This window comes from Ixodes scapularis, unplaced genomic scaffold (assembly GCF_016920785.2).
Source record: "Ixodes scapularis isolate PalLabHiFi unplaced genomic scaffold, ASM1692078v2 PGA_scaffold1__304_contigs__length_218370807, whole genome shotgun sequence".
NCBI classification, from domain to species: Eukaryota; Metazoa; Arthropoda; class Arachnida; order Ixodida; family Ixodidae; genus Ixodes; species Ixodes scapularis.
Genome location: NW_024609846.1, coordinates 32,583,156 through 32,609,244, shown reverse-complemented (window position 1 = coordinate 32,609,244; position 26,089 = coordinate 32,583,156). Strand labels below are relative to the sequence as shown.

The 26,089-nt window shown below is 47.5% G+C and overlaps 1 protein-coding gene across 1 annotated transcript; it reads right to left on the bottom strand.

The window, feature by feature from the left end:
• Nucleotides 1–17,791: 17,791 nt before the first annotated feature.
• Nucleotides 17,792–18,682, bottom strand: LOC115308466 (uncharacterized protein K02A2.6-like). The gene has a single exon (XM_029966401.4). The coding sequence runs from the start codon at nt 18,650–18,652 to the stop codon at nt 17,804–17,806; it is 849 nt and encodes a 282-aa protein (XP_029822261.2). The 5' UTR covers nt 18,653–18,682; the 3' UTR covers nt 17,792–17,803.
• Nucleotides 18,683–26,089: the final 7,407 nt, after the last annotated feature.

Below are 26,089 nucleotides of genomic sequence, written 5' to 3'. Positions count from 1 at the left end.
CTCATTGCCAGTGTTTTCTGCTCTGCTATGTACCCTGCTTGTGTGCTGTGATTTGCAAGCCAGCGCGGGATATATTTCCTTGATTTGTTTGTCTGTTCAGCTGTGCGAGGTTGTCATTGAAACAACCAAGAAGTATAGACCGCCATTCTTTTCATCAAGCTAAGGCTTCGCTCATCCGAACCGGGGACGATGACTGCTGTTGTTTACACGATTTTCGACAGCTGTGTGGAGTGGCTTTGTGTTTAAAATTGCAATCCTAAGTGCAAAAAGAAGTTACCGCAGACTATATTGTTAAAGGTTGATTTCAACTGGCAGGCTCTGGCTACAACCACCTTAATATTCATTCAACATTGTTTGCATTTCTACTTACCCGTGATCGCTTCATTTGCCAAACACGTTAGTGGCCGGTCACCTTACCAATGAAACTAATGTGCTGGTGTTATAATTATAATGCAATTAAATGCAAAGGTGCAAGCGACCTGGACAAGAATGACGAAAGTAATCCCTGGAGAGGGGGAACAAGAGGGACAAAGGACAAACATGAATCTCCAAACACAGCTAGGTGACTGGTGAGCGACCGAAAAAATCCGCCTGGTCCGGGTATCGAACCCGGGACCTCTCCATTGGTAGAGCGCTCCACTTGTAATGGAGAGGTCCCGGGTTCGATACCCGGACCAGGCGGATTTTTTCGGTCGCTCACCAGTCACCTAGCTGTGTTTGGAGATTCATGTTTGTCCTTTGTCCCTCTTGTTCCCCCTCTCCAGGGATTACTGTCGTCGTGCTGGTGTCTCCGGCGAAGGGTTCCCTCAGGGCTACATGCAATGCACAACCCAGTTTGTAGCCCGTTGTGACTGAAAGCTTTCACACTGGGGAAACGTTGTTGTCACAAACGCAGTCAAAGAATGCGATAGGATTGACGGAACAGGGGGATTGTCCAAGTTGACTGACTGCATGAGCATATGTTTCTATCGCCACCGTGTTTCCTCCACGCAGGCGACGGAGAAAACGATATAGAGACTCCTCGCGCTTGCCAATGCCAAGTTTCTCTAAAACGTCGAAATACGAGACACCCAGCAGCGAAGTGTCGATATTGCCGGAGAGAGCGGCGGGACAACGATCAGCGCAGGATCGCGGCTTCGCCACTCTTATGCGACGGTGTCTTCGGTTTCCGCTCTCTGCAGCTTCCACCGGGACGCTAGCCGTGCCTAATTGTGCTAGCTTTGAGCACCACAGTTCATAGGGTTCACAGCGCCCGAGCGAAAGCTCGCGCAGAAGAACCGGCGAGCAGTCGAGTCGTTTCCAATCGACGGGGCGGCTAAACGCCGGTTGTGTGAATCGGGCTTAACGCCTGAGCCGGCTTGCTCAAAGCAAATCTAACGTTCTTGAATGTCATGTAATAAAAATCTGAGACGTGCTACATTCTATACAAACTTGATAAAAAAAATCAAACACTCACCTTCGGCTGCTACGTCCACCTATGCCACCCTAGTCCACCGTACCGCTTCAAGGCAGAAGCAACATGGCGCTCGACGTTTTGGGGTGTTGGGCTGGGCAGCGCCTCCTCTGGCTGGGGCATGGGCTGGGGTGTTTTCAGTGTTGCTTACACGCCTAGTCGTGTAAACCGAAACCGAAACACCAATTTTTACTACCCCAAGTAATTTTTTGACGATTTATGACTAGCAGAGCGTGTAAAAATATGCTAACGAGTGAAAATGGGGTGTAAACAGGCGAAATATTACATTTTCGCTAACAGTGTGTAAAGCGCTGGGCCTCGCTCGAAGAACCCGTCTTGCGTCAAACGGCCGCCATTGTAAAGAAACACCCCTAGACGTGTGATCGCAGAACGAAGTACACGTTCAAAGATGTTCATTTTACACGAGACCTCGGGTGCAAACGAAATACACCGAGCCTCGCGTGTAAAACGAACACCATTTGGGGAGTCCGCCCTGGGACAACGGTTTACACGTCCAGGGGTGTACTTTTTCGCTGTGTGTGTACTTCAAACCCGAACCCAGGGCCCCAACGAGAGCGTCACCGGCTTCGTGGAAAACGTTCTGCGCCTGAGCGCCCGCGTTGACCCTCAGGCTACGGATGAAAAGAAGGTTAGAATCCTCATGCGGGGCGTAAGAGACAACATCTTCGGCGGCCTTGTTCATAGCCCTCCGACAACAGTCGAAGATTTTGTCACCGAGGCGACGAACATCAAGCGTGCCCTGTAAGCCCGAGCCAGTCACTACCATCGACCACCCGGTCTCGCTGCCCTCGCGCCGTCTAGCTGCGACCTTGGCTCCAGTATCCCAGGCATTCACGAGTTCATTCGAGACGTTGTCCGTGAAAAGCTCAGGAAGCTGCTGCCTGCTGCCAACCACCCGGCTTCGCTGTCGATATCCGAATTGGTGCGCGAAGAAGTTCAGCGCGCAATTCAACCGGAGGCTGCTGCCAGCGTAGCAGCACCCGAGGAGCCCATTTTGACCTACGCCGCAGTGGCATAGAGTAATATACACAAGGTAAAGAGCGGACACTCCCATAGGCCCCAGCGGCCCAGATAGGATGGATGGATGGATGAATACGGCTGAGCCCTTTGGATCGGGCGGTAGCTTACGCCACCTAGCCATTTTGTTTTACCATTTAAGCTTAGAATATTTAAATGTGAAATCTATATTCACTCCGCAGTGCAAAGAAAGTGAGGCTATGAAACCCCCTTGCCATCAGTGGATAAGAAAATACCTAGTTTTCTCTCGATTTCTGCCACCATTCACTTAATCTTTGCTTGGTAATCTCTACAGTCTTGAAATCCACTCTCCCTTCGCTGTCTCTAAAACCCAATGACTTTATTAAATCTATGTTGTCTTCGGTAGGCATAGGGTGAAGCCCTTTACAGTAGAGTATCAAGTGCTCAGCCGTCTCGTCCTCCTCTCCACAAGCAGTGCACACTGTATCAATTTCCTGGTACTTCACTCTGTATGTTCTGGTTCGCAGAACACCCGTTCTTGCCTCAAACAGCAATGAGCTTCCCCTAGAATTGTCATAAATGCTTTCTTTGGCAATAACTCTTTTGTTTAATCTATAGCTTTCCAGAGCCGTCTTTGTCTGCATTCCCTCTAGCCACCAATTTCTTTCTGTGGCCTTAACTTTCTTCTTAACTGAGACTTGCTCTTCCGTATCTTCGCTATAGCCCAAAAACTTTCCTCTTAATTTCCTAGTGCGCTGTCTCCACTTTGTGTCTACACTCCTCATGTATAAATAGCTGAAAACCTTTCGTGCCCATTGCTCCCCGTCCATTTGCCTCAACCTATCCTCAAATTCTACCTTGCTCACCGCTTCCCTGCTCTCAAATGATGCCCATCCCATGTCTCCTTGTACTCCCTGGTTTGGCGTTTTGCAATGTGCCCCCAAAGCCAGTCTACCTACTCCGCGCTGTTTTATTTCTAGTCTCGCATGCACTTCGGATTTCATGCATAGCACTGCGTTTCCAAAAGTCAAGCCAGGCACCATGACCCCTTTCCAAATCTCTCTCACCACCTCATACCTGTTGTAATTCCAAAGTGCTCTAGTTTTCATTACAGCTGCATTTCTGTTGCCCTTACCTATTATATACTTTTCATGGTCTCTGAGATATTCTGCACCATCACATATCCATACTCCTAGATACTTGTATTTACTAGCTCTCTCAACTGTAATATTCTGTATCTTCAGCCTCTCAACTTCATCCTCGTTAAAAATCATGACTGCCGATTTTTCGCTACTGAATTCTAAACCTAATTCCTCTCCTTCCCTACCACAGATGCTCATTAATTCCTGCAACTCTGTCCTGTTGTTAGCCATTAGTACAATATCATCCGCATACATCAATCCCGGTAAGGATTGCTGAAGTTTTTGGCCTAGCTTACTGTAAGAAAGGTTGAACCCAAGCCCACTCTTCTCTAGTCTATCCTCCAATCCTCTCAGATACAACATAAACAGCAAAGGCGATAACGGGCACCCCTGCCTAAGGCCTCGTCTTATCTCTATTTTCCCTGTCGCCTTTCCTTCCCATGTTATAATCACCTTGTTATCTTTGTAAATGTTCCTTAATAGTGCTGTTAGTCCTTCATCTAGGTTTAAGTTCTCCATTATGTCCCACAGGTTTCTTTGGTTCACATTGTCATAGGCACCCTTGATATCCAGAAATGCCAGCCAGAGCTGTCTGTTTTCTTTTTGCGCTATTTCTATACACTGTGTTAGAGAAAATAAATTGTCCTCCAACCTTCTTTGTTTTCGAAACCCGTTCTGTAATTCGCCCAGTATGCCCTCGCAATCTACCCATTCCTCCAGTCTGTTCTTTGTAATCTGCATTACCAACCTGTAAATAACCGGTGTCACGGTTATAGGACGATAATTCCTAATATCAGACTTATCTCCCTTTCCCTTATATATCATACTCATCCTACTAAGCCTCCATTCATCTGGAATATTTCCTTTTGTTATCATGGTACTCACTACCTCCCTTAGTTTTGCCTTAGATTTAGGACCCAAATTCTTCACCAGCTTGATAGGGATACCATCTGTGCCTGTCGACGTGCCACTAGGGACTCTTCGTTCCGCCTTTTCCCATTCTCTTTGTCCAAAATCCGCGATGTCACAAACTGGACTGCTACTTCCTTCGGTTCTCCTATCTTCCACATGTAACCGTTCCCGAAATTTCTCCTCCATCACTGCTCCTATATATTGTATCGCATCATCTCCCTCTAGTTGATCTCCCTGATGCGAGAGTATGAACCTCTGTCTAGCTTGCGTTGTTTCACCGAGTGAGTTCAAGTGCTCCCAAAACTTCTTGGCAGCGTTTCTATCTTTCTTACTTACATTACTCATCCATTCCTCACCCTTTCTCTGAATTTTCGCATTGATCAAACTGGATGCCTCTCGGCGACATGTTATAAAATTGTCCCATTTTCTTTTTACTTCCGTTTCGGACTCCCCACTACGCTTGGAATACCTGTGTTCTCTAGAGGCTTCCTGACGTTTTTGTATCGCTTGCTTCACTTCTTTGTCCCACCAGCTTTTTGGTCTATGTCCTTGCTTCCCCTTTCGTTTACTCTTAACTTTGTCTAGTTCTAGAGCAAAAAGCCTAGTTAGGCTCTCATAGGTCCAATCTGTATGCCGGTGCCCTGAAACTGCTGCCTCTATTCTTTCAACAACTATTTCCAACTCTTTGTCGCTGCAGAAAGTTTGCTTTGAATTATGTTGTCTAGTTTCAGGATTTACTTCTCTGGCAAAATTCAGCTTAATACGTTTGTGATCACTACCAAGACTTTTGGAACCTTCTTCATCTATTTTCATTACTTGTAACTTACCATATATTTTGTGTGACATGAGTACGTAATCTATAGTTGAATGCAGATTGCCAGTTTCCCAAGTTATGTGCCCGTCACACTTCTGACTGGTATTACATAAAACTAAGTCATGTCTTTCCACCAGTTCTAGTAATATGCTTCCAGTTGAGTCCGTATACCCATCCAGACCCTCAATATGGGCATTCATGTCTCCCATAATAATTATTTCGGAGCCTTCCCCTAGTTCACTAATGTCTCTTGATATGCAATCAATCATTTTTCTGTTTTCCTCTTTAGCACCTGTCCCTGTCCATAAGCAAACCACTCCAACGACTGTTGATTCCCCAGCGACTTTTCCTTTCAGCCACAAATGTTCGACGCACTCCTTTCTGATCCTTTGAAAGTTCATATTCTTCTTAATAAATGCTCCAATTCCACCTCCCTTCCTCGTTCCCTCCATTCTGTTGCATTCTTCCCACACATAGTCAGGGTTGCAAGGTGGCTGCTCCATGTCTCTGAGATGTGTTTCCACAAACCCATACACCATTAAATCCTCCTTTCTTAGTTGCTCCTCTACCTCTTCCCATTTTAACCTATTTCTACCACCCTGCATGTTAATATATCCAATGTCTGATTGTGCTGTTTTTTTATACCTGTTCTTACGTTTTCTCCTCTTTTTAACCCTGGGTGCCTCTCCTGACTTCGTTGGGTTTTCAATTACTTCAGGTCCCCCAGGGCCCTCGGTCCCCCCCAAAAAGCAGTCACCGTGCGGCCCATCCTATCCCCCACCCTGTAACCCGTGGCCTCACTGTAGTGAATGCCATCTGCAAAAGGGCGGGAGCCAGCCTCGTACACCTCTCTGTTTACTTCCATTACGTCGTACCGAAGCTGTCGACTCATACCCTTAATTACTCCGTTGGCTTCGACAACCCTCCTCTCCGTTAACCCGGACTGCCCCCGAACTTCTGGAATGGTGCACACAACCATATGCACATTCTCAGACACGTCCCTCAGCTTACGTATTCCCACGTTTAGCTGCTTTCCGAGGTTCTGGCTCCTACCCTTCAGCACATCATTAAGCCCCGCATGAACTATTACTAGGTTCCTTCCCTCCCGGTTATCCCACACCCCCTCACGTGCTGCGGTCATAGCATCCACCATACACTTCCCTGGCTGGACCTCTACGGTTACCCTCTGGTCTCCCTTGACAGGTAGCGCTCCTAGCGGGCGGTATTAAGTATAATCTGATTCCGTTTCCGGTCAAATTAGTTTCGGTTTCGGTTTGGGCGTTTCTGCTCCGGTTCTCCGGTACCCTTCTCTCTCTCTTTCCTCCCCGCCTCGCTCGGCTCTCGGGAGCTTCTTGACTCTCAAAACCGCTGTTCTTTTTTTTTTTTTTTTTTTTTTTTTTAATATCGACGCACTTTTGCTTTATTTTTTACGATATAGTCCATGCAAAATGTGTCAAACTATATTTCAACTTACTTCACAAAGCAGAAGTATATATATTTCTTATTCTTTTTTTATTGTAAAACATTGAAGTTACACAATTGCCGCATTGACTGCTGGCTGGTGGAGCATTTTGGGGTCAACAACAGTAAGTGGTTCGAACACATTTTATTGGAGCATATTCATGTGTACATGATTTACTTCAGAAGCTCTGTATGTTTTATCCGAAAGAGATCGATATTCACAAAAATAAATGAATATAAAGGACTTCGGCATTTCGTACACTTCGTAATAGATTCTTAGCGGAACCAAGTTAACAAAACCTTTCCATGGAGAACATGCTGTATGATACATTCACTTTCACGCTGACTCGGGTGCGGGAAGTAAGTGCAAAAATAAATAAAATATCGCTATCATTACCAGTCATAAGAGTATTATAACAGTGCGAAGCATACGCCAGATAGTACAAATTCCCGATTTCCGGCAAATATAAAAAACACCAATTTGCATAGCCTCAAACTCACTGCGGGCGAGCCATTACCAAACAATGAAAGCTCTATTCGAAATCTGAAAAGATTGAACGTCCCTAAACATTCCCCGAAATCGTTCAGAAAAGAAATATGGCTTCAGAGAAAAGCGGCTAAAAAACTATGGACAGTGGATACAAAAGTGCATACATTTTCTTTCAAATATTTTTAGCCTCTATACACTATTTTCTATCGAAATTTTGTAGAAAGTGGACAAATATTTTTGTTAGCTCGGAGCCGTGATACACATTCGCTGGAAAAAGGGGAAACAAATATTTGGAGAGCAAGCTGCACCGCCCACTTAATAAGCACTTTTTGTTTTTGGTTTGGCAACCGCCTCTGTTAATACACTGCTAACAGGTGAACCTGTCTCGTTCTTAATAGCCACTGAAGAGTGCAACCGAACTTTGTCCAAAATCCGGTTAAAAAATCAAACATGTCAACACAAGCGTATTCTGCAAAACAATTTTAAATACCCTTTGTGGTACTCCTCTGGGCAAAGGCTAAAACCACCCAGACCTCAAAGTGTGCTATACAAGGCGGAACACACTCCTCGAACATGTGTCACACTCTCTATTATAGAAAAAATGTGATTTTCTCGTTGCTGAATGAAATAAAAGGCAGCCTGTGATGGTACTACTAAGTTCCCGAAGAATTTTCCATGCACTTGGTATGCTTTAGGAACAAGACAGTACTGACTCATTAGACTTACAGCCACAGCTGTAAGTTGTCTGTTCAAGCAAAAGCTTGATCAAATAGCCCCAAGCGTAATAAAAAAGTGGACGAGTCATCATTTATGTTAGACCTGGTGTCTGATGCCAGCTCAGAAATATCCTCTAGTGGCAGGAAGTTATCAATTGGAAGACGTTCTACAATGTCTGAAATTAAACTTTCATGGTGCGAAGATATTTGCAACTCCTTTAGGAGGTCCGCCTTGTCATCCTCTACGTTTTCATTGTCCGACAGTTCGAACACTTTCTTTATGCAGTTGTATTTTAGTCCTGAGGTGAACTGATGCACATTTTGGGTTTGTGTTGCAGCCCAGCATTTGTCGTATATAGCTCCAAAAACGTTCTCAAGTGTGTCTTGCTGCAGGCGTCGTGTAAGTAAGAACTTAAGGTCATGGCTGCTTGAAAGCTCATCCCGGAGCATGAGGACACGTTTTATAGTAACTTGCTACCCAATGATGGCTTATGGCTGCCTCCTACTTTGGAACTGCCATGCTGAAATCCGTCCGAGTTACCGGTGGAGAAAATCAAGTATTTCAGATTCTCCCTTCAGAATGGCATGACGCAACTTCTGTCCTGTCTTCTTGAATTTTTCTAGCTATTTAGACATTCAAAACGTATGCACATCCTATCACAGAAATAGGCTGTAGCCATGGCTGCCCCAGGAAGTTCCTTGGCATAAACAAGGGATATGATTGCAAGAAAGAGTGAGGCACTCAGTACGTGTGGGGCACAATTTTCTTCTATGTTAGAAAAAGGTTCTTGAAAAAATGTGTCTCTCAGTAAGTTTCGGAGCCAATTGAAAGCTCATCTCATGGATAGAACAATAAAGTTCAACAATAGAAGACCACTCAATGACCTCATTTCCAATGCAAAGTTTGTGGGCTTGGAGACTGCTCTTGGTTGTTTTGGGAAGGTGCGGAACATCAAAGACAAAGTAAACGTGCTCGTTGTCAAGTTCAAAAAATGGCTTATCACCACACACACCAAGCTTACGTTTGAAGCCCCTAACCACAGAGCACAGCCTTTACTGTGAAGCCAACAGTCTTAAGCTCCGAATGAGAGAAATGAGGAGACTGCGTCAAAGAGAAGACGTTGTTGGAGTGTGCACAACAGTGTATGCAAGGGGCTAAACGCATCTCCTGGAAATTTCAGACAGCATAACAAGCAATGCTCTATCTGCAGTGTTAGAGGTTCGTTAAACGCCGTCATCAGTAAACCCATGGACGATGTCGTGTGCAGGGTCGAAAGTTAAATTCTTTTTTTAAAACAATCTCATCGAAAATCAACATGCACACACGTTCAAGTGCAGCCAGACAGCCCGGCAGAAACAACAGCGCGAGAAGCTCGAACCGATCGGCTCCACGAATTCACGTCGAGCATGCGAGCACGCGGGCGGTCATGCGTCACCTTGATTGATGCAAAGTCGACCGGACATGATGCAGCAGAAAGCACAGAAGGACGGCACGCACGGTGCAGACGAACGACGCAGGGACGAGCAGAGGCCATGCAGAATGATGCAGAGGCGACGGCGTGCAGGCAGGCAGGCCATGGCAGGCGCCATTCATCACGTGGTTTTTGTGACGTATTCGATTTAAACTATTCAGTCGTTTTAAGTACTTTAAACAATTTTAAAGCATTGCCATTTAAAAAATAAATATTTTTCACAGAAAGAGTTTTAATTAATTTTAACCAAATTGCAGAAAAGCGCCACGTAGCGGAGGGTATGAAACGCACTATCTGGGCCGCGAATCGGCTCCTGTGTCCTCTCTTTACGTTTACTATATTACTCTATGGCAGTGGCCCGACGGCCACCTCCTCCTCCTCGAGCCTATGTCGCGCCGCCCCGACGCAACACCTCCTAGAGAAGAAGGCCATAGCGTTCTGAGAGGTTACGTCACAGTGGCGGAGGAAGGAAGTCCATGGCGCAACTACGTGAGAATACGCTATCGACGTGAAACAAAATGTACCTTGACAAGCGGCGCAGTGGTGTTCATGCGCGTTTATCCGACATTACTATACGTTTTAAAGGCGCAGTCTTGTAAATTTATTATATATATAATATAAACGTAATATACAACGCGTTACCAAGGTTGAGAGTACCAAATTTATATTTAGGAGTATCCCCGTAACCGCGGGAACTACGTGCAGTTCCGCAGCACCACACACTTTTCGAAAGGACCGGCTGTGATGCGTAGCGATGCTGCCGATGCCACATGGCTCCGATTCTGGCAAATTTACGTTGTGTGTGAGCTGCTGACTGTCTGAAAAGGAACGCTGAGACATCTCAGAAGGGAAGGAAACGGAAAAGAAATTCAGTCATTGTCGCAGGGAGCGCACACGAGCAAGAGATGGGTCGGCAACGTTAAGCCTTTCGTCGCCGCTGCTCTCGTGTGTGGTACTTTTGAGACTTGTTTCCCGTCGTATTTCTGTCATCATCGTAGTCTCGGGTAGTTTTTTTGTGTTCGCTTGATACTACGGCATTTACGTGGATTCGTAAAACAAGTCCTGCTACGGTTTGAGTGACGTGTGACAACTAGCCAACGAAGACTGGTCGATTAATCGATAGACCCCTCTCTCGACAGAGAGAGGCTTCTTGGAGTTCGTATTCCAATATGTTCGTCACGGATCGTGTGGGACGTATGGATACGATCGACAGGTTCGAAACAACTTATTTACGGGCTTTCTTGGTCATGTAGGACGCAAGTAAAATGCTGCAATCGTTTTCTTTAATCGCATAATAAATTAAATTTTGTTCTTTGTCGTTATTTGTGTGCAGTTGCGTCGAAATTTGTAAATATGCGCGCTAATCACGTTTTCACTGGAAGGTGAAAAACAAGTTTGTGTGATTATTGAAAGTGCGTTGTTTGTGATTCTGTGTTTATTTATACTAAAGATATTTTATTGCCTTTACCGCGTTTATACTAGAATCTTAACTGTATTAAGGTAATAGTATTATTATATACAAAATAAGTTATGTTTTGTTCTAAGGCAGCTCGAGCCCATAGGGAGAAATAAATTAGTAGACTAAGTAGTATGTTTAGTACCCCTGCCACACGGGACAGTTAATATATTTTCATTCAGTGATATAGGATTTAATCAGCTCGCGGTCTTGAGTGATTATACAAGCGCCGCAAGCGGATTTGTCAACCCCCTAATGTCATTCGATCGAAATTACATTAGTTTTGCCATGTAGCCAGGTTATGATGCAAGAATTCAGCGACTGCACGCGATAACATCGCTTACATGATCGTGAGAAACACTTGTTTTGCCTTGTCCGCGTTGACTACGTCTACCTGATCTTTAACTGTTCTGTTTTGCTGTTTCCAAATCACTGCGTGTCTCGCCATTTTGTCGAAGTATTTCTGTATAAAATATGTATTCCTACAACAATAATTGGACTCAATGTTTTCGACATAAAACAAGCACATTTATCTATAGACGTCTTATACGCATACCTCGTGCCATTTCGTACCGATTATTTAGCGGTGTAATATTTTGCTCGTGTAATAAAATGTTTTCTAGACCCGTTGCTATGTGCAGCTTTTATTTTAGCTAATATGACACGCGTATGTGACTAAAAACGCGTTACGACGGTCGATTTACGCGCGTTGCCTTCGCTTCGACGCGCGCCCCCGATGGCCTTCCATTGCGACGTCATGAGAAGAGCGCTACGGCCTTGTCTTCTAGGAGGTGTTGCCCGACGTCGGGTTCCTGCGCCGCAGCACGACCGTTGCCGCGACGACCAGGTCCAGTACGCCGGCCAGGAGTCCCGCGCACCTCGAAGACCGACGTGTGGCGAACGCTCGACCGACGCCCTCTGTGTTTCCACTGCGGGGAAGCAAACCTCACCTACCGCCAATGCCCATACCGACGACTCGGGCTGCGGGGGTTCCACCCGAATGACCCACGCCCCCGTTATGGTGAACGCCATCGGGAGATCGACAAGTGCCTGCGACGACTTCAGTCCCCCGGGTCTTCGTCCCGCCGAGAGCACCGGTCGCCATCGCCACAACGTCCAGCTTCGCCGATGCACCGACCCCGACGTGAAAGCCTGTCACCCCACGCTCCTCGCCGGGGAAACTAGGCGCGGTGGTGGTGGAGGTGGAGTTGTCGCGGGGACGACCGACGCCAACATCCTCCACGAACGTCGGAGTGCCCCCACTCGAACGCTACCAGAGACTGAAACGACGCTTCTGCAACGGTGTCCAACAATCTAAACGTCGTCATCGACGGCCACGACGCATCAGCACTCCTGGACACCGGAGCAGACTACTCAGTTTTCAGTGGGAGGCTTTCCCGCCGCCTTGGAAAAGTCACGACGCCGTGGGATGGACCTCAAATACGAACCACCGGAGGGCACCTCATCACACCAGTCGGGAGATGCACTGCTCGCGTCGAGATTCACGGTGAGACGTGCCCTGTGAAGTTCGTCGTTCTGCAAGACTGTTCCAGGGACGTTATCCTCGGAATGGATTTTCTCTCCGCGAGTATGGCGCCGTCATCGACCTCGGGGCAAACCAGCTGACCTTGCGAAAGCCTGTTTTGCCGCCGGTGGAGACCAACACGACGTCAACCGCGATCCGAGTTTTCGCCGACCATGTGAATCTACCGCCGCGGTCGAGTGTTTTCGTCACCGTCATAACCTAAGCAGCCATGCACGGTAAAGCTCTTCTGGAAGGCACCGTTCAACTGCTCCTTGAAAAAGTAATTGGTGTCGCACCAGGCTTAACGGATCTCCAAGAAGGACGTACAACTGTTCTTGTGACAAACTTACGAGAGGAGCCGCAGCACCTAACGAAGGGTACCACCGTGGGCCACATCGAGGAGCTTCAGGCGCCAGCCGCGGTCACCGGAATCTCCGAGGAAACCTCGTCGTCACAGCAGGATAGCACGTCGCCGCCGCCTCTGGACATCGACCCCGAGCTCCTCGCCGAATACAGTGACTGTTTTGCCACGTCGTCGAAAGTTCGCCAAAACACCAATGGCGAAACATCGCATTATTACCGACGACGACGCGCTCCCTGTCCACCAGTCGCCGTATCGAGTCTCCTTAAAGAAAAGGAAGGTGATTCAAGATCAAGTCCAGGAAATGTTTGTTGACGACATCATTCAACCCCCAAGAAGTCCATCGTCGTCCCCAGTCTTCCTTGTAAAGAAGAGGGACGGAACCCTGCAGTTCTGCGTGGACTATCGTTGACTGAATGCTGTGACGAAGAACGACGTCTATCCGCTCCCCAGCATCGATGATACGTTAGACCGACTGCGCCACTCCCGATATTTTTCTTCGATCGACCTGAAGAGTGGTTACTGGCGGATTGAAGTCGACGAACGCGACCGGGAGAAAACTGCATTCGTCACTCCCGACGGGCTGTACGAACTCAAAGTGATGCCATTCGGACTTTGTACAGCACCAGCCACCTTCCAGCGTGTCATGGACACCGTGCTGGCAGGTCTGAAATGGCACAGCTGCCTCGTCTACCTCGACGATGTCGTGGTGTTTTCACGGCATTTCGACGAACAACTGAGACGACTACAAGCCGTGCTTCAAGCCATCAAGACCGCCGGCCTGTCACTCAACCCAACAAAGTGTCGATTCGCCTTTGGTGAACTTAGGTTCCTTGCCCACGTCATTAACGACAAACGTGTTCTTTCTGACCCCGAGAATGCCCGCGCCGTTGCTGCATTGACGCCGCCGTCTGACAAGAAGGCCGTGAGAAGATTCTTCGGACTCTGTGCCTACTACGGACGATTTGCTCGGGACTTCGCCAAGCTGTCCGCCCTGCTGACGCACCTCACGAAGGACGCTATAAAGTTTGAATGAACAGAAGAACACCACCGGTCATTCGATGAGCTGAAATGAAAACTCCAGACGCCCCGGATTTTTGGCCATTTGGACCAGTTAGCTGATACAGAGATCCACACGGACGCCAGTAACACCGGACTTGGCGCGGTGCTAGTTCAAGGGCAGGACGGGGCAGAGTGAGTCATTGCATACGCGAGTCGGACGCTGTGTGAGGTGGAGAGGAACTACTCAATAACTGAAAGGGAGTGCCTTGCTCTCGTCTGGGCAATAACAAAGTTTCGCCCATATTTGTATGGAAGTCCTCTTCACGGTGGTCACGGACCACCACTCGCTCAGCTGGCTCGCGAATCTGAAAGACCCCTCGGACGACTCGCCTGGTGGAGCCTACGATTGCATTAGTTCGACATGACCGTTGTGTAATAGTCCTGCCGGAAGCACAATGACGCCGACTGCCTGCCAAAAGCTCCTGTCGAGGCCGGTCCTGCCTGTATCGAAGACGACGACGATGAGTATTTCCTCGGCGCTTTGGACGTTAGCGACATGGCAGCACTTCAATGAGACGACCCTGAACTGCGAGCGCTCATCGAGCACTTAGAGGGACAAACGAGTACGGTTCCCCGTGCTTTCTTAAGAATTCTGCATACTTTCTCCATACGGCAAGGGGTGCTGTGCAGAGAGAACTTTGTCAACAACACAGCATGGCTGCTGGTATATCTGCGGCTTGACGTCCGCTGGAACGAAGTTGCCTCAGTAGATTGTCATCTAGCTACTGGTGTGATACTGTGGACAAGTTTGGGACCTTCAGTGCTTCAAGTGATATGTTCTGGTTGCTTTGATGCCTATGGAGTGTCACAACCACTCGGCGACAGGACCGTTTGGTGGCTGTGTTTCCAAATGCGTATATAGCAAGCTCCTCCTGGCCGACGACCTGACAGCCCAGTTTTTCAGAAATGTCCTGCCGGATGAACGTGCGCTTACTCCCACTGTCCAGTAACAGCCTCTGTAGGGGGTGCTCGGTGCCCCTAGGGCCCACAATCTAGCAGTTTGCAACAAGACAGCATAAGAGCGGAAATTGGTGGTTGGGGCGCTCACGACTGTTGCGGTACCTTCACGAAATCCTTCTGGGTGTGGGTTGTCCCATGCGGCTGATGTGGGACGTGATAGATCGCAGAGTATAGTCCCGTGGTTACCTCCACAAGTGGCACATATCAAGTTCCTGCACGAACGGCAAATACGAGCGATGTGATTTCGCTTTACGGATTTGAAGCAGCAGCATGCTCGCGCAAGCTTGGTTCGTTTTTCTTGTATTGAAAGTCTAGCCTGACAGTTTCGCCCCACGTGCTGGGTGGTCACACAAAGGGCAAGTGGCCGCTCGGTAGCCAATAGCCTCGGTCGAGAGCGCGAGTGATGAAGAGTGGCTCGCCTGTACGGATTCTTGACGTGGTATCGGCGATGACCCATACTGGGGAGAGTGACTTGGGTGTTCCATTTGGACATCTTGAACCTCCACTTGAGTCTCTAAAAATAACATGATGACGCGGACCTGCTGTTCCGGGCGCATGTTAGGTGTGTCGGCTGATGGCGTCAGTGCTCCTTCCATTAACTTCTGTCGGTAAAGTATAGCCATGTCAGCAGGAAGGCACCGCATGAGAACACGATGTAGGACGACAGCGTAGTGGCTAGGTGGGACATCCAGGCCCTGAAGAGATGTTGTTCGGAAGCGTATCGCATCGTAAAGTTTACGAAGCTGTACTGCTTTGGTTGAACTGTTGACCGCAGGCAAGCTGAGAAGCCGATCAATGTGATCATCAATTATGATGTCCCGTCGTCCAAATCGGTATTGCAGTGTCTGTACCGCGAGGTCATAATTTTGTTTTGAGTCGAATTCCTTCTACGGCTCGCTTCACGTCATCTGTGAGGTACGTGAGAAGGTTATGAAACTTCTCGATTGGCGGGAGTTTGTAATTTGTGTGTATCGTACAATTGAAATGATATCAAAACCCCTGCCATTCGCGACGGCTCCCGGCAAAAGTCGGTGCCAGCAGTTTCGGTAGGGCGCCCGTCCGATGGCTCCTTAAAGGGATACTTCAACGAAATTTGAAATATTCCCGTCGTGTTCAAGAATAGGTTGAATATGATCCACAACATCCGTAAATGACAATCGCACGTTTGTATTTTGAGCTTGGTGGCTTTATTTTTCGTTATAAACGGCCCACTCTGGCAAGCGCTCGGAGAAGGCCCAGCGGAGACCACGTGACATCCAACGCAATCGTGACGTAGGTCGTCTCAAGACGAGCAAAGCTACGGCGAGGCTGACGTCGAGAGGATGGCCTAGTCGTTCCAGCCACCGAAGCGGCTGCTTTTGTACAAATTTTGAGTGACGGGTTAATCTTCCATAATCTTGCAGGGGGACAATAGCGACTTCTGCGACACACAAAAGGCATTCTCGGGAAGAGGGGAGTTCCTCCTGGCCCTCTTCTCTCGTCGTGGCCGGAGGCGAGACAACCTCCGTCACTAGCTGCCAAGGTTCCTAGACGGGCATTACAACCGAGGCGTTAGCGACATCCACCAGGTGCTCTTTGCTAATCGTTTAATTCGTTTTAAAATTCCTTTTTGTGACTTTTTTAACAAGATATTGGTATGTTCGATTTGATGGTGCTTTTTTGAACACATATAGACCAAAACATGAGCGCCAAAATTTCGTTGTAGTATCCCTTTAAGGTCGGAGTTGGAAGAAGACCGCCGGACTGGGTTCTCTCGAGAGGGAAGTTGGGTGTGGTATTCGAGGGTTGTGGCACGGAGACTCGAGAGAAGAGGGCGTGTCGGACGCGCGTGAGGCTTTGACTGATGCGAGGACGGTACTCCACTGTTCCCTCAAGCTCGCCCTCACGATCGTCATTTCAAATCAAGTTTATTTTCCAGAAACTCTGGTGGGAAAGCCCATACAAAAAGCTGTTAAAAAACAGCTTGACTAGGTATGGAATCCCTTTACATTGGCAGCAGCAACAAATGAATGACACATTAAAATTATACAATGCTAGAAAAGTACAAACGAAAGGCTCTCTTACTTATTGTATATATATTTATGTTGTTATTGATACAGTTGTTTAACAGAAGAGGTATATTATAATGTAAGGACTGAAAATTATAATGTGTACGAGACCGAGGGAGGACCCATGAAACTGTGTGACGCGTGCTAACAATACATTCATGCTTTTTTAAGATGTGAAATTGCATACAAAATTCTACAAGAGCTGGGGAGGAAAAACAAACTGTATAAAGCAAACGGTACTCGTACATGGATTCTATATGCAGTATGTGAAATCTGGAAAATAATGGTTCTGTGTGATCATAATAAGAGACATCTCCAATATAACGTAAAATTTTCTTTTGGAGCAATAATATGTTAATAAGGTTTGTCTTGGTCGTAGTGGCCCACACAAGATGGCAATAGTTTAAGCGGGACTGGAATAATGCATGGTAAATATTTAGCTTAAGTTTGGGTGGCAAAATATTACGGCAGCGAGCCATAATACCAACCACCCGTGAAAGTTTTACAAGTATTGTGGTATCTGGAGTAACAGGCCGATGGGGTTCTTCGCTGGCACATCTTTATTGCGGGACTACCGGAGTACGACACATAGTCACGGGCGTGAGAGAGCGGCAGGATAGCAGCGGGTGGTGCAAACGGTGCGCTGGCTCAGATAGATATGGCGCCCCGGAACAGTGGCGCGAGACGCACGAGCGCGCGCTAGCTGTTGCCCGCTTATTGTGTCACCCATACAACACTCCCCCACACTTAGTTCAGCACAGTAATACCATTCGACGGCGTTCCAGTGCAATACTCACAAAGTAACACGATATGACAATTTAACAAAACACGAGAATAATTGAAGTTCTGGAAAGTACAAAGTACAGACATACTAAATACAAAATAATTACTGTTCTGAAAAACACAAAGTCCTCGTCTTTTTCTCTTCCTTCTCAAGGCGAAAACCTATTAGGCGCACGCCGTTGCCGTTCGGGATACCGGCGCTGAATTTCTTGCGGCTGGGCTGGGGAACGACCGGAGACTGGAGTTGATCCCATGTCTTGTCCCTCTACCACCGGTGACCCAACTGGAGGCAGCTCGTTCACGAGTCCCCCTTGCCCTGGGGTTGGCGATGATGGCAGGACACTCGGTATCAGCAAACCACCTTCCTCCTCCTCTGGGGTAGAGCTCTCCCGCAACCGCAGGTGGTCTTGGTGTCGCCGCCACACGAAGGTCCCCCGCGGTGTGGTCACGCGAAGCCTGTAGGAGACCGGTCCGGATCTAGCCATGACGACTCCGTGCAACCACCTCTCACCCGGCCGGAAGTTCTTGACGTACACCTTATCACCCGGCACGAAGTGTCGGTGTTTGCCACTGTGCTTCACCTGTAGCACGTCCTGCTTGCGGTGAACAGTTTCCTCTGCAGAGGGTCGCAGTCTGTCGAGACGGGTAGTGAGCCGCCGCCCAAGCAGCAACTCCGCAGGACTCTGAAGGGTTGTGGCGTGCGGTGTGTTTCTGTAAGCTAACAAGAAACTTGCTAGTCGACGGGACAGAGGCCGGCCCGGCATCTCTTTTCGTAAGGCCTCCTTCAGGGTGCGGATGAAACGCTCAGCCAGCCCATTACTTGATGGATGGTAGGGGGCGGTCCTGACGTGCCTCACACCGTTCTCTCGCAAGAAAATCTGAAATTCTTGGGAACAAAATTGGGGGCCATTGTCACTGACAACAACATCTGGCAGACCGAAATGACTAAACAGCTCCCTCAGCTTTTCAATAGTTGCTTCGGCCGATGTGCTGTTCATCACAAAAACCTCGGGCCACTTGGAGTGGGAGTCGACGATCACCAGAAAATGACGGCCCTGGAAAGGTCCCGCAAAATCCAAGTGCAGCCTTTGCCACGGACGAGTTGGCCAGGACCACGGATGCAGCGGGGCTGGACCTGGAAGACTCTGCTGCTGTTGGCAGGTATCACACGACCTGACGCGATATTCAATATCCGCATCGACCTCCGGCCACCATACATAGCTGCGTGCCAGTTCTTTCATCCTTACGATTCCAGGATGCCCTTCATGCAGCTCGTCCAGTACGCGTTCGCGCAGTCCCTTCGGGATCACAACCCTCATTCCCCACAAAAGGCAATTCTGGTGCCACGTCAGCTCGCTTCTTCTTGCAGAGTAACGCTTCAGACAATCTTCTACTTTTGCGGGCCACGCACCGGCAAGGAATCTTGCCACTTGACAGAGCTCTTTATCTTTTGCTGTAAATTGTGCGATCTCTTGGCTGCTTACCGGAAAAGACTGCAGGCGGAGACTGAGAAACGCCGCGACGTCATCCTCGTAGTCTTCATCCTGAAACCCAGGAACTGGAAGTCGTGACAAGCAGTCCGCCTCCACGTTGAGTCGACCCGGTCGGTAAACCAATCGGTACTGATAGGCGGAAAGGGTAATAGCCCATCTCTGCAGACGTGCGGCAGCAATGCTCGGAATTCCCGTCTTTGGACCAAGAATGGTTTGCAACGGTTCGTGATCAGTGACCAACACGAAGGATCGTCCAAACAAGTAGATGTGAAATTTCTTCACGCCAAACACAATAGCCAGTGCCTCCTTTTCTAGTTGGCTGTAGTTCTTTTCACTCGATGTCAAGGTTCTCGACGCAAACGCGATAGGCCGTGCGTCGCCGTTGGAGTACACCCTGGACAGGACGGCTCCGAGACCGTATGCCGAGGCATCACATGACACCTGAAGGTCAGCCTTGGGGTCGTAGTGTGCCAGGACAGGTGCGTCAACCAGAAGCCTCTTCACCATGTTAAAAGCGTCTTGACAGCGCTTGCTCCAGGTCCAGACGACATCTTTTCTTAGTAGCTCGTTCAGCGGTGCTATTGTGGTCGAGAGGTCTGGGAGGAACTTTCCGTAGAATGTCACCATTCCCAAAAACGACCGTAACTGTTTTGAGTCTTGCGGTTGAGGTGCATCGAGGATCGCTTGCACATTTTCTGCCAACACAGCTACCCCTTGCTCGCCGACTTGGTGCCCCAGGAACTTCAAACTTGCCTTCAAGAACTCACACTTTTCTCTCTTGACTCGGACGCCCTTGTCACTCAGTTTCTTTAGGACTTGCTCCAAATTCTTCAGGTGATCCCCGGCGGTCTTCCCTGTTACCAGGATATCGTCGAGATAGCAGGTTACTCCTTGAATTCCCGCCAGCAAGCTGTCCATTATCTTTTGAAACAGTGCTGGAGCTGAAGCGATCCCAAACGCCAAACGCTTGACGCGGAAGAGACCCTTGTGCGTGTTGATTGTCAGATAGGGTTGTGATCCAGGGTGGACCGGAACTTGCTGGTATGCACGACTTAAGTCTATTTTCGAGAAAACAGTCGCCCCAGCTACCGTTGCTAGAATATCTTCCAACCTTGGCAACGGGTACTGCTCCACGTCCAGGCAAGGGTTTACCGTTGTTTTGTAGTCCCCGCAAAGGCGTACAGACCCATCCTTCTTCAAAACCGGGACAACTGGTGTAGCGTAGTCACTATGGGCCACCGCTTCAATGACACCTGTCACCTCCAGTCTCTTTAGCTCTTCTTCTACAGCTGGCTTCAGGGCGAACGGCATACTTCTAGCTTTCAGAAACTTTGGACTCGCACCTTCCCTTAAGCTTAGCCGAGCCTCTTCCCCTCGCATGCATCCGAGCTCGTCCTTGAACACATCCTGGTAGCGTATTAGGATGTCTTGGAGAGACGCTTTTACATCAACGCTGACCGCGTTTAGCGATCCCAAGTCAAACTTGAGCTTGTAGACCCAGTCTCTGCCAATCAAAGGTGGCCCATCTTCTCCCAGTACGTGAAGCGGAAGTTTTCCTTTGAAGTCTCGGTACTCTACGTCCACCGTCGCCACTCCTTTTGGCTTGACACGCTCGCCGGTGTACGTGCGCAGTATTAGTGACGCCGGAGACAGCTCTGTGCGAGGAAACAACGATTGGAACTGGCGTTTCGAAATGATAGACACGGCAGCACCGGTGTCTAGTTCCATCTGAAGAGGAGCGTTCCCGACCTTGAGCGTGTAGTAGAACGGCGCATTCATGTTTCTGTCTTGAAGCCCGTATATCGCTTCACTCTTTTCTTCCTCAGCGGAGAGGTTTCTGAACTGATTTGCTCTGCCTGGTGTATTGGCCAGTGATGCTTTACAGAAACGTTGGAAGTGACCCTCACGGTTGCAGCGATAACAAATAGCGTTACGGTGCGGGCATGACGAGGCAATGTGCTTAGGGGACCCACAACGGAAACATTTGTCCTGAGCCCCCACTACCGCTTTCGGTTTCACCGCCGTCAGTTTCTGCAGTTCGAGTTGGTCGTTGTCCGCCTTATTATGACACGCCTGCACATTCATGGTGGCTCTTTCAATAGTTAACGCTTTTTCCACAGCTTTCTTGAATGTCAGGCTCTCATCTTCGGCAAACACAACTCTCTGGATGTCAACACGACTCAGACCGCTGACGAATCTGTCTCTGAGGGTTTCTTCCAGGTTACTTCCAAAATTGCACGTCTGTGTCATTCTTTTGAGCTCGGCGACATATTTTCCGACCGATTCCCCTTCCTGTTGTTCTCTCTTATGGAACGTTGCCCTTTCTGCGATGACCGACGGCCTCGGCGACAAGTGGTTTCGCAAAACGGCCAGCACATCTTCAAAACTCTTCAATGCCGGGTCCTCAGGCGCTACTAGAGTCTTGAGCAACTTATACGTGTCAGCTCCTATGAGGCTTATGACCACGTCAACTCGGTTTGCGTCCGCTACCCCGTTTGCTCTCAAAAAGGCTCGCAACCTTTCCTCGTAGGATAACCAATCACACTTCGTGTCATCAAAAGGTTCGACTTGCCCGAATAAGGCCATCGTGACTGCCTTCCGGTCCTCTGGTCCTTGATTCAAGATGCCAGATACTGGAACATCAGTTGAAAGGCCCTCAGTTGCTGAGTCGTCCGACGGTCTCTGCATCCCGTTGTAGCAGCGAAATCCGTGTCCTCGTCGCCACTGTGTGGTATCTGGAGTAACAGGCCGATGGGGTTCTTCGCTGGCACATCTTTATTGCGGGACTACCGGAGTACGACACATAGTCACGGGCGTGAGAGAGCGGCAGGATAGCAGCGGGTGGTGCAAACGGTGCGCTGGCTCAGATAGATATGGCGCCTCGGAACAGTGGCGCGAGACGCACGAGCGCGCGCTAGCTGTTGCCCGCTTATTGTGTCACCCATACAACAAGTATATAATTTTTATGGTTATCCCACGTCATGTGCTCTGAAAAAATTACACCCAAGGTTTTATGCTGGTTTGCAAATTCAATTGAGGAAGTACCAAGATTGATTGTCTTATTTATAGAAACAGGTTTATTTGTTGACCTAAAGAAAATTGCTTTGGTTTTCGTTGTGTTTATCTTGAGCCCATTTGTTTCAGACCACATGAAAAACGTACTTAAAATAGAATTTGCTTTACATACTAATACATCAGCTTCTTCCCCAGGTAGAAACAAGCTGGTGTCATCCGCGTAGATAATGAACTGTGCTTCGTCATCGAGGTTTACAATATCATTAATATAGAAATTAAATAAAAGGGGTTCCAATATACTTCATTGTGGTACACCGGTGCGAATATTTCGGAAAGAAGAAACAATGACCATCGATAACAACAGACTGTTTACGATTATTTAAGTAGGATTCAAGTAAAGCAAGTGCCGTGCCGCGGACACCGTAGCGATTTAATTTCTGAAGTAAACTTTTGTGGTTTAGGACATCAAACGCTTTGCTGAAATCAATAAATATGTCTAAAGTAATGAGCCTTCTTTCTATGTTTTGTAAAATAATTTCTTTTTGAAATAACAATGCTGCTTCTGTAGACTTACCTTTACGAAAACCGAACTGGGAGTCGGTAAACACACAGTGTTTTGCAAAAAAGTTGTCAAGGCGCGTAAAAATTATTTTTTCAAGTACCTTGGAAAAAACAGGCAACACAGATATAGGCCTATAATTACTTATAATATGCTTATTACCACCTTTATATATAACTGCGACTTTCGCCATTTTCATACTTGCAGGAAAATGTCCGGACGATAAAGATAAATTATATATGTGTACGAGGCATGGCGCGATGACGTCCATTACAAATTTTACTGGTTTTATCTGTATCTCATTCATATCAATACTCTTGCTGTTCTTAAGCCCTAAAAACATGTTAAATAACTCTTGTTCGTCGGTGGGATTTAGAAACAAACTTTCATCGACACGTTTGGCAAACGAAATGGCGTCGTCATTGTAGGCAGTCTTGTGTGTACATGAAAAGTAGTTGTTAAAACATTCCGCCAAAGTCGTACCCGACATAGCTGGACCATCTATAATTAATTCACCTATACCAGAGAAAACCTGATTGCGATTTAAGACTTCATTAGTAGTTTTCCAAACAACATCTGGGCGTTGCTTAGGGACATCTTTGAATATTTGCTTATTGTACGACGATTTTGCTTCTCTGAGCTCAGACGTTAATTCATTCCTAAGTTTTTTGAAACGAGATAACTTGCTTTGGTCTCTTGATCTTAAAAATGTCTTGTATAAGCGATCTTTCTTTTGCATCATTTTTATGTGCACCGGGGTAACTCAAGGTTTTCTTATTTCCTTCTTTACAGTAATAGTTCTGAACGGAAAATGTGAGTTATAGAGCCCTTTGAAGATGTTTAGAAATTTATTGTATGCATTATTTGCATCTAACTCAGAGAAAACAGGCATCCAAGCATAGTTTAAGATTGCGTTCCTAAATGCCAATAAACATTTATCTGACATTTGTCGAATAGTGACCGTGGACTTCGTATTATCCTTTAAAAATTGATGTTTAAATAACGACAAAAAAATTGGAACGTGATCACTGATGTCGCAGCTAATGGTACCGGCCACTATTACTTTGGTTGAAACATTTGTTATGAATAGGTCAATGGCGTTTGACGTAGATAATGTAATTCTGGTCGCGGATGAAATAAAGTTATGAAATCCCATAGAATTTAACGTATTACTGAGCGTTCTTGTTTCAAGGGAATCATCTAATATGTTTACATTGAAATCGCCCCCGAGGATCAGGCGGTAGTTATTTACTGATATGTATTCCAGTTCTCAGGAAACGAAATAAAATTGCCGAAATCCGCCGAAGGTGGGCGGTAAAAAACAGTTACAATGTTACTTCCACATTTTATGCTTAATACTTCATAGTCGCTTGTAATTAAAGAAAAACCCTCAAGTAATTCACACGCAATAGAACTTTTCACATGAAATGAGACACCACCACCGCGCCTATCTTTGCGGTTCAGAAAGAAATGCTTGTAGCCCGGCAAGATAAGCATGTCAGCGTCCTGCTGATACCAGGTTTCCGTGAACATTAAAATATCAAACGATAAGCGGCAACGATCCAAAAATGATACGATTGAATGATGTTTATGTTTATTGAATCATGTTTATGAGGTGGACGTCTGTATGTCATGGTCAAGATGAATTAAGTCGCTTTCTCTCTGAAGCAGGTAGTCCAGTTGTAGCCGGAGGTCAAGCTCTGTCGTATTCTCGTCGTGGAGAAGATTGCCTATTTGGGTTTGCGTTCGGGTGACGACTGAGCGGACGATGCTGCGGGTTCTCTGGTTGCGGTCCATCTCGTTTCCCGGGTTTCGGCACCAGTGTTAAAGGGGCCATGAAACGAATTTTGGGTTGGGATGAATGATTTTAAATTGGGACTTTACTAATCGCATATTGTTTAGTTGGCCAAAAGAAAGTGGCTAGAAAGTCCAAAGCCAGCTTTTCGGTACGAACATTTGAAAATTTAGCGGACTATTTTGTATCTTCTCGCCTTCGAAAGCTCTCCGCCTTTTCACTATGATACATCCGCGGTTCCAAAAGCGCGTCACCGGCGCCAAACTGACGTCAGCAGAGCCCAGCTCACGCATTGGACACGAGAACTGCATCACTCGGACGTATGCGCTCGTCGACAATCAATCCGTCGACGAATATTTGGATTCGCGTTCGTGGCCAATGAGTGCCCTGACGGAACTTATTGTCACTGGGGAATGACAAGTTCTATGGTGTGCATAAAACGGACGGTGGAAGCTAGGAGTCATCGCACCGGTGCCGAAGGAATGTCATGACCACGCGATTTCACAATTCGCATTTGATTTGAGGATTAAAGCTAAAAAGGAAGAAGTAGGAAAATCGTTTCATGACCCCTTTAAGGAAGAGATCCCGGGAACGTTCATCTCGATGGTGCCGGTTTATCGTTCTCTCTCGTGCCATTCATAATCTCGTGGTTCTGCGCTTCTCTACCTTCTTTTCCTTTCGTTACCTACTACCAGATCGCGTAGTCAACAACGGCATGTATGAGGCTTGGGTAGACTTTATTTCGGCCTTATAGATTGATTTCGTCCCCCTGGACCGCTCACACCGAAAGCTGAAAACCTTTGAATCACAAAGGATATAATCAATCTTTCAAAGCAAAAAAAAAAAAAGAGAGAGAGAGCTCTTACACCTATCTTGAAGAGGCCGAACTTCTCCAGAAGGATATTAAAAGGCAAGTCCATATAGAACACCTGAAGAACGTAGCTGACATTGCGGCCTTGGTCTTCAAGCAACCTAAGCGCTTTTGGGCCTATGTCAACTGGCAGCGTAAAAGATACTTGAGCCGCTGCTTTACCCATAAAAACAAACCAGTCGCTCTGGCAGCGGAGATAGCGGAGCTCTTCAGCCCCCACTTCGCCTCACTCTGGTCCAGTGGCAACATATTAACGGCATTAGCGCACACGTATGAGGAAGAGAGAAGGGACAGAAAAGAGCGCTACTCACAACTGTATTTACAAAGATGAAGAAAAGAAAGAACATCGTCCAGCTCCCCATAAAGATGAAAAAGGAAGAAGAGGAAGCAGAAATATAAAACAGGAATGTAAAACACAAAGTCGGGTGTTCCCTCGCGCGCACAGGCTTGATACACTGGTTCTTTGATTAAACCCTAAAACCTTTGTTGGCTGTGCCTTCGTTGTCGTGGTGCAGGGTGTGTTTGCATCAGTCTTCGCTCGCGCCTGGTCACCCGTGTCGGAGGGGAAGACGAACACATCATCCATGGTCGGCTGCCGCTGGGTCGTCGTGTCTGATGTCTCGCGGCACCCGTGACTCATGCGAGTTCTGCATTGTCCGTGTTAAAAAGTCTGTCTCCTTGCGTGTTAAGGCCACCGATGCA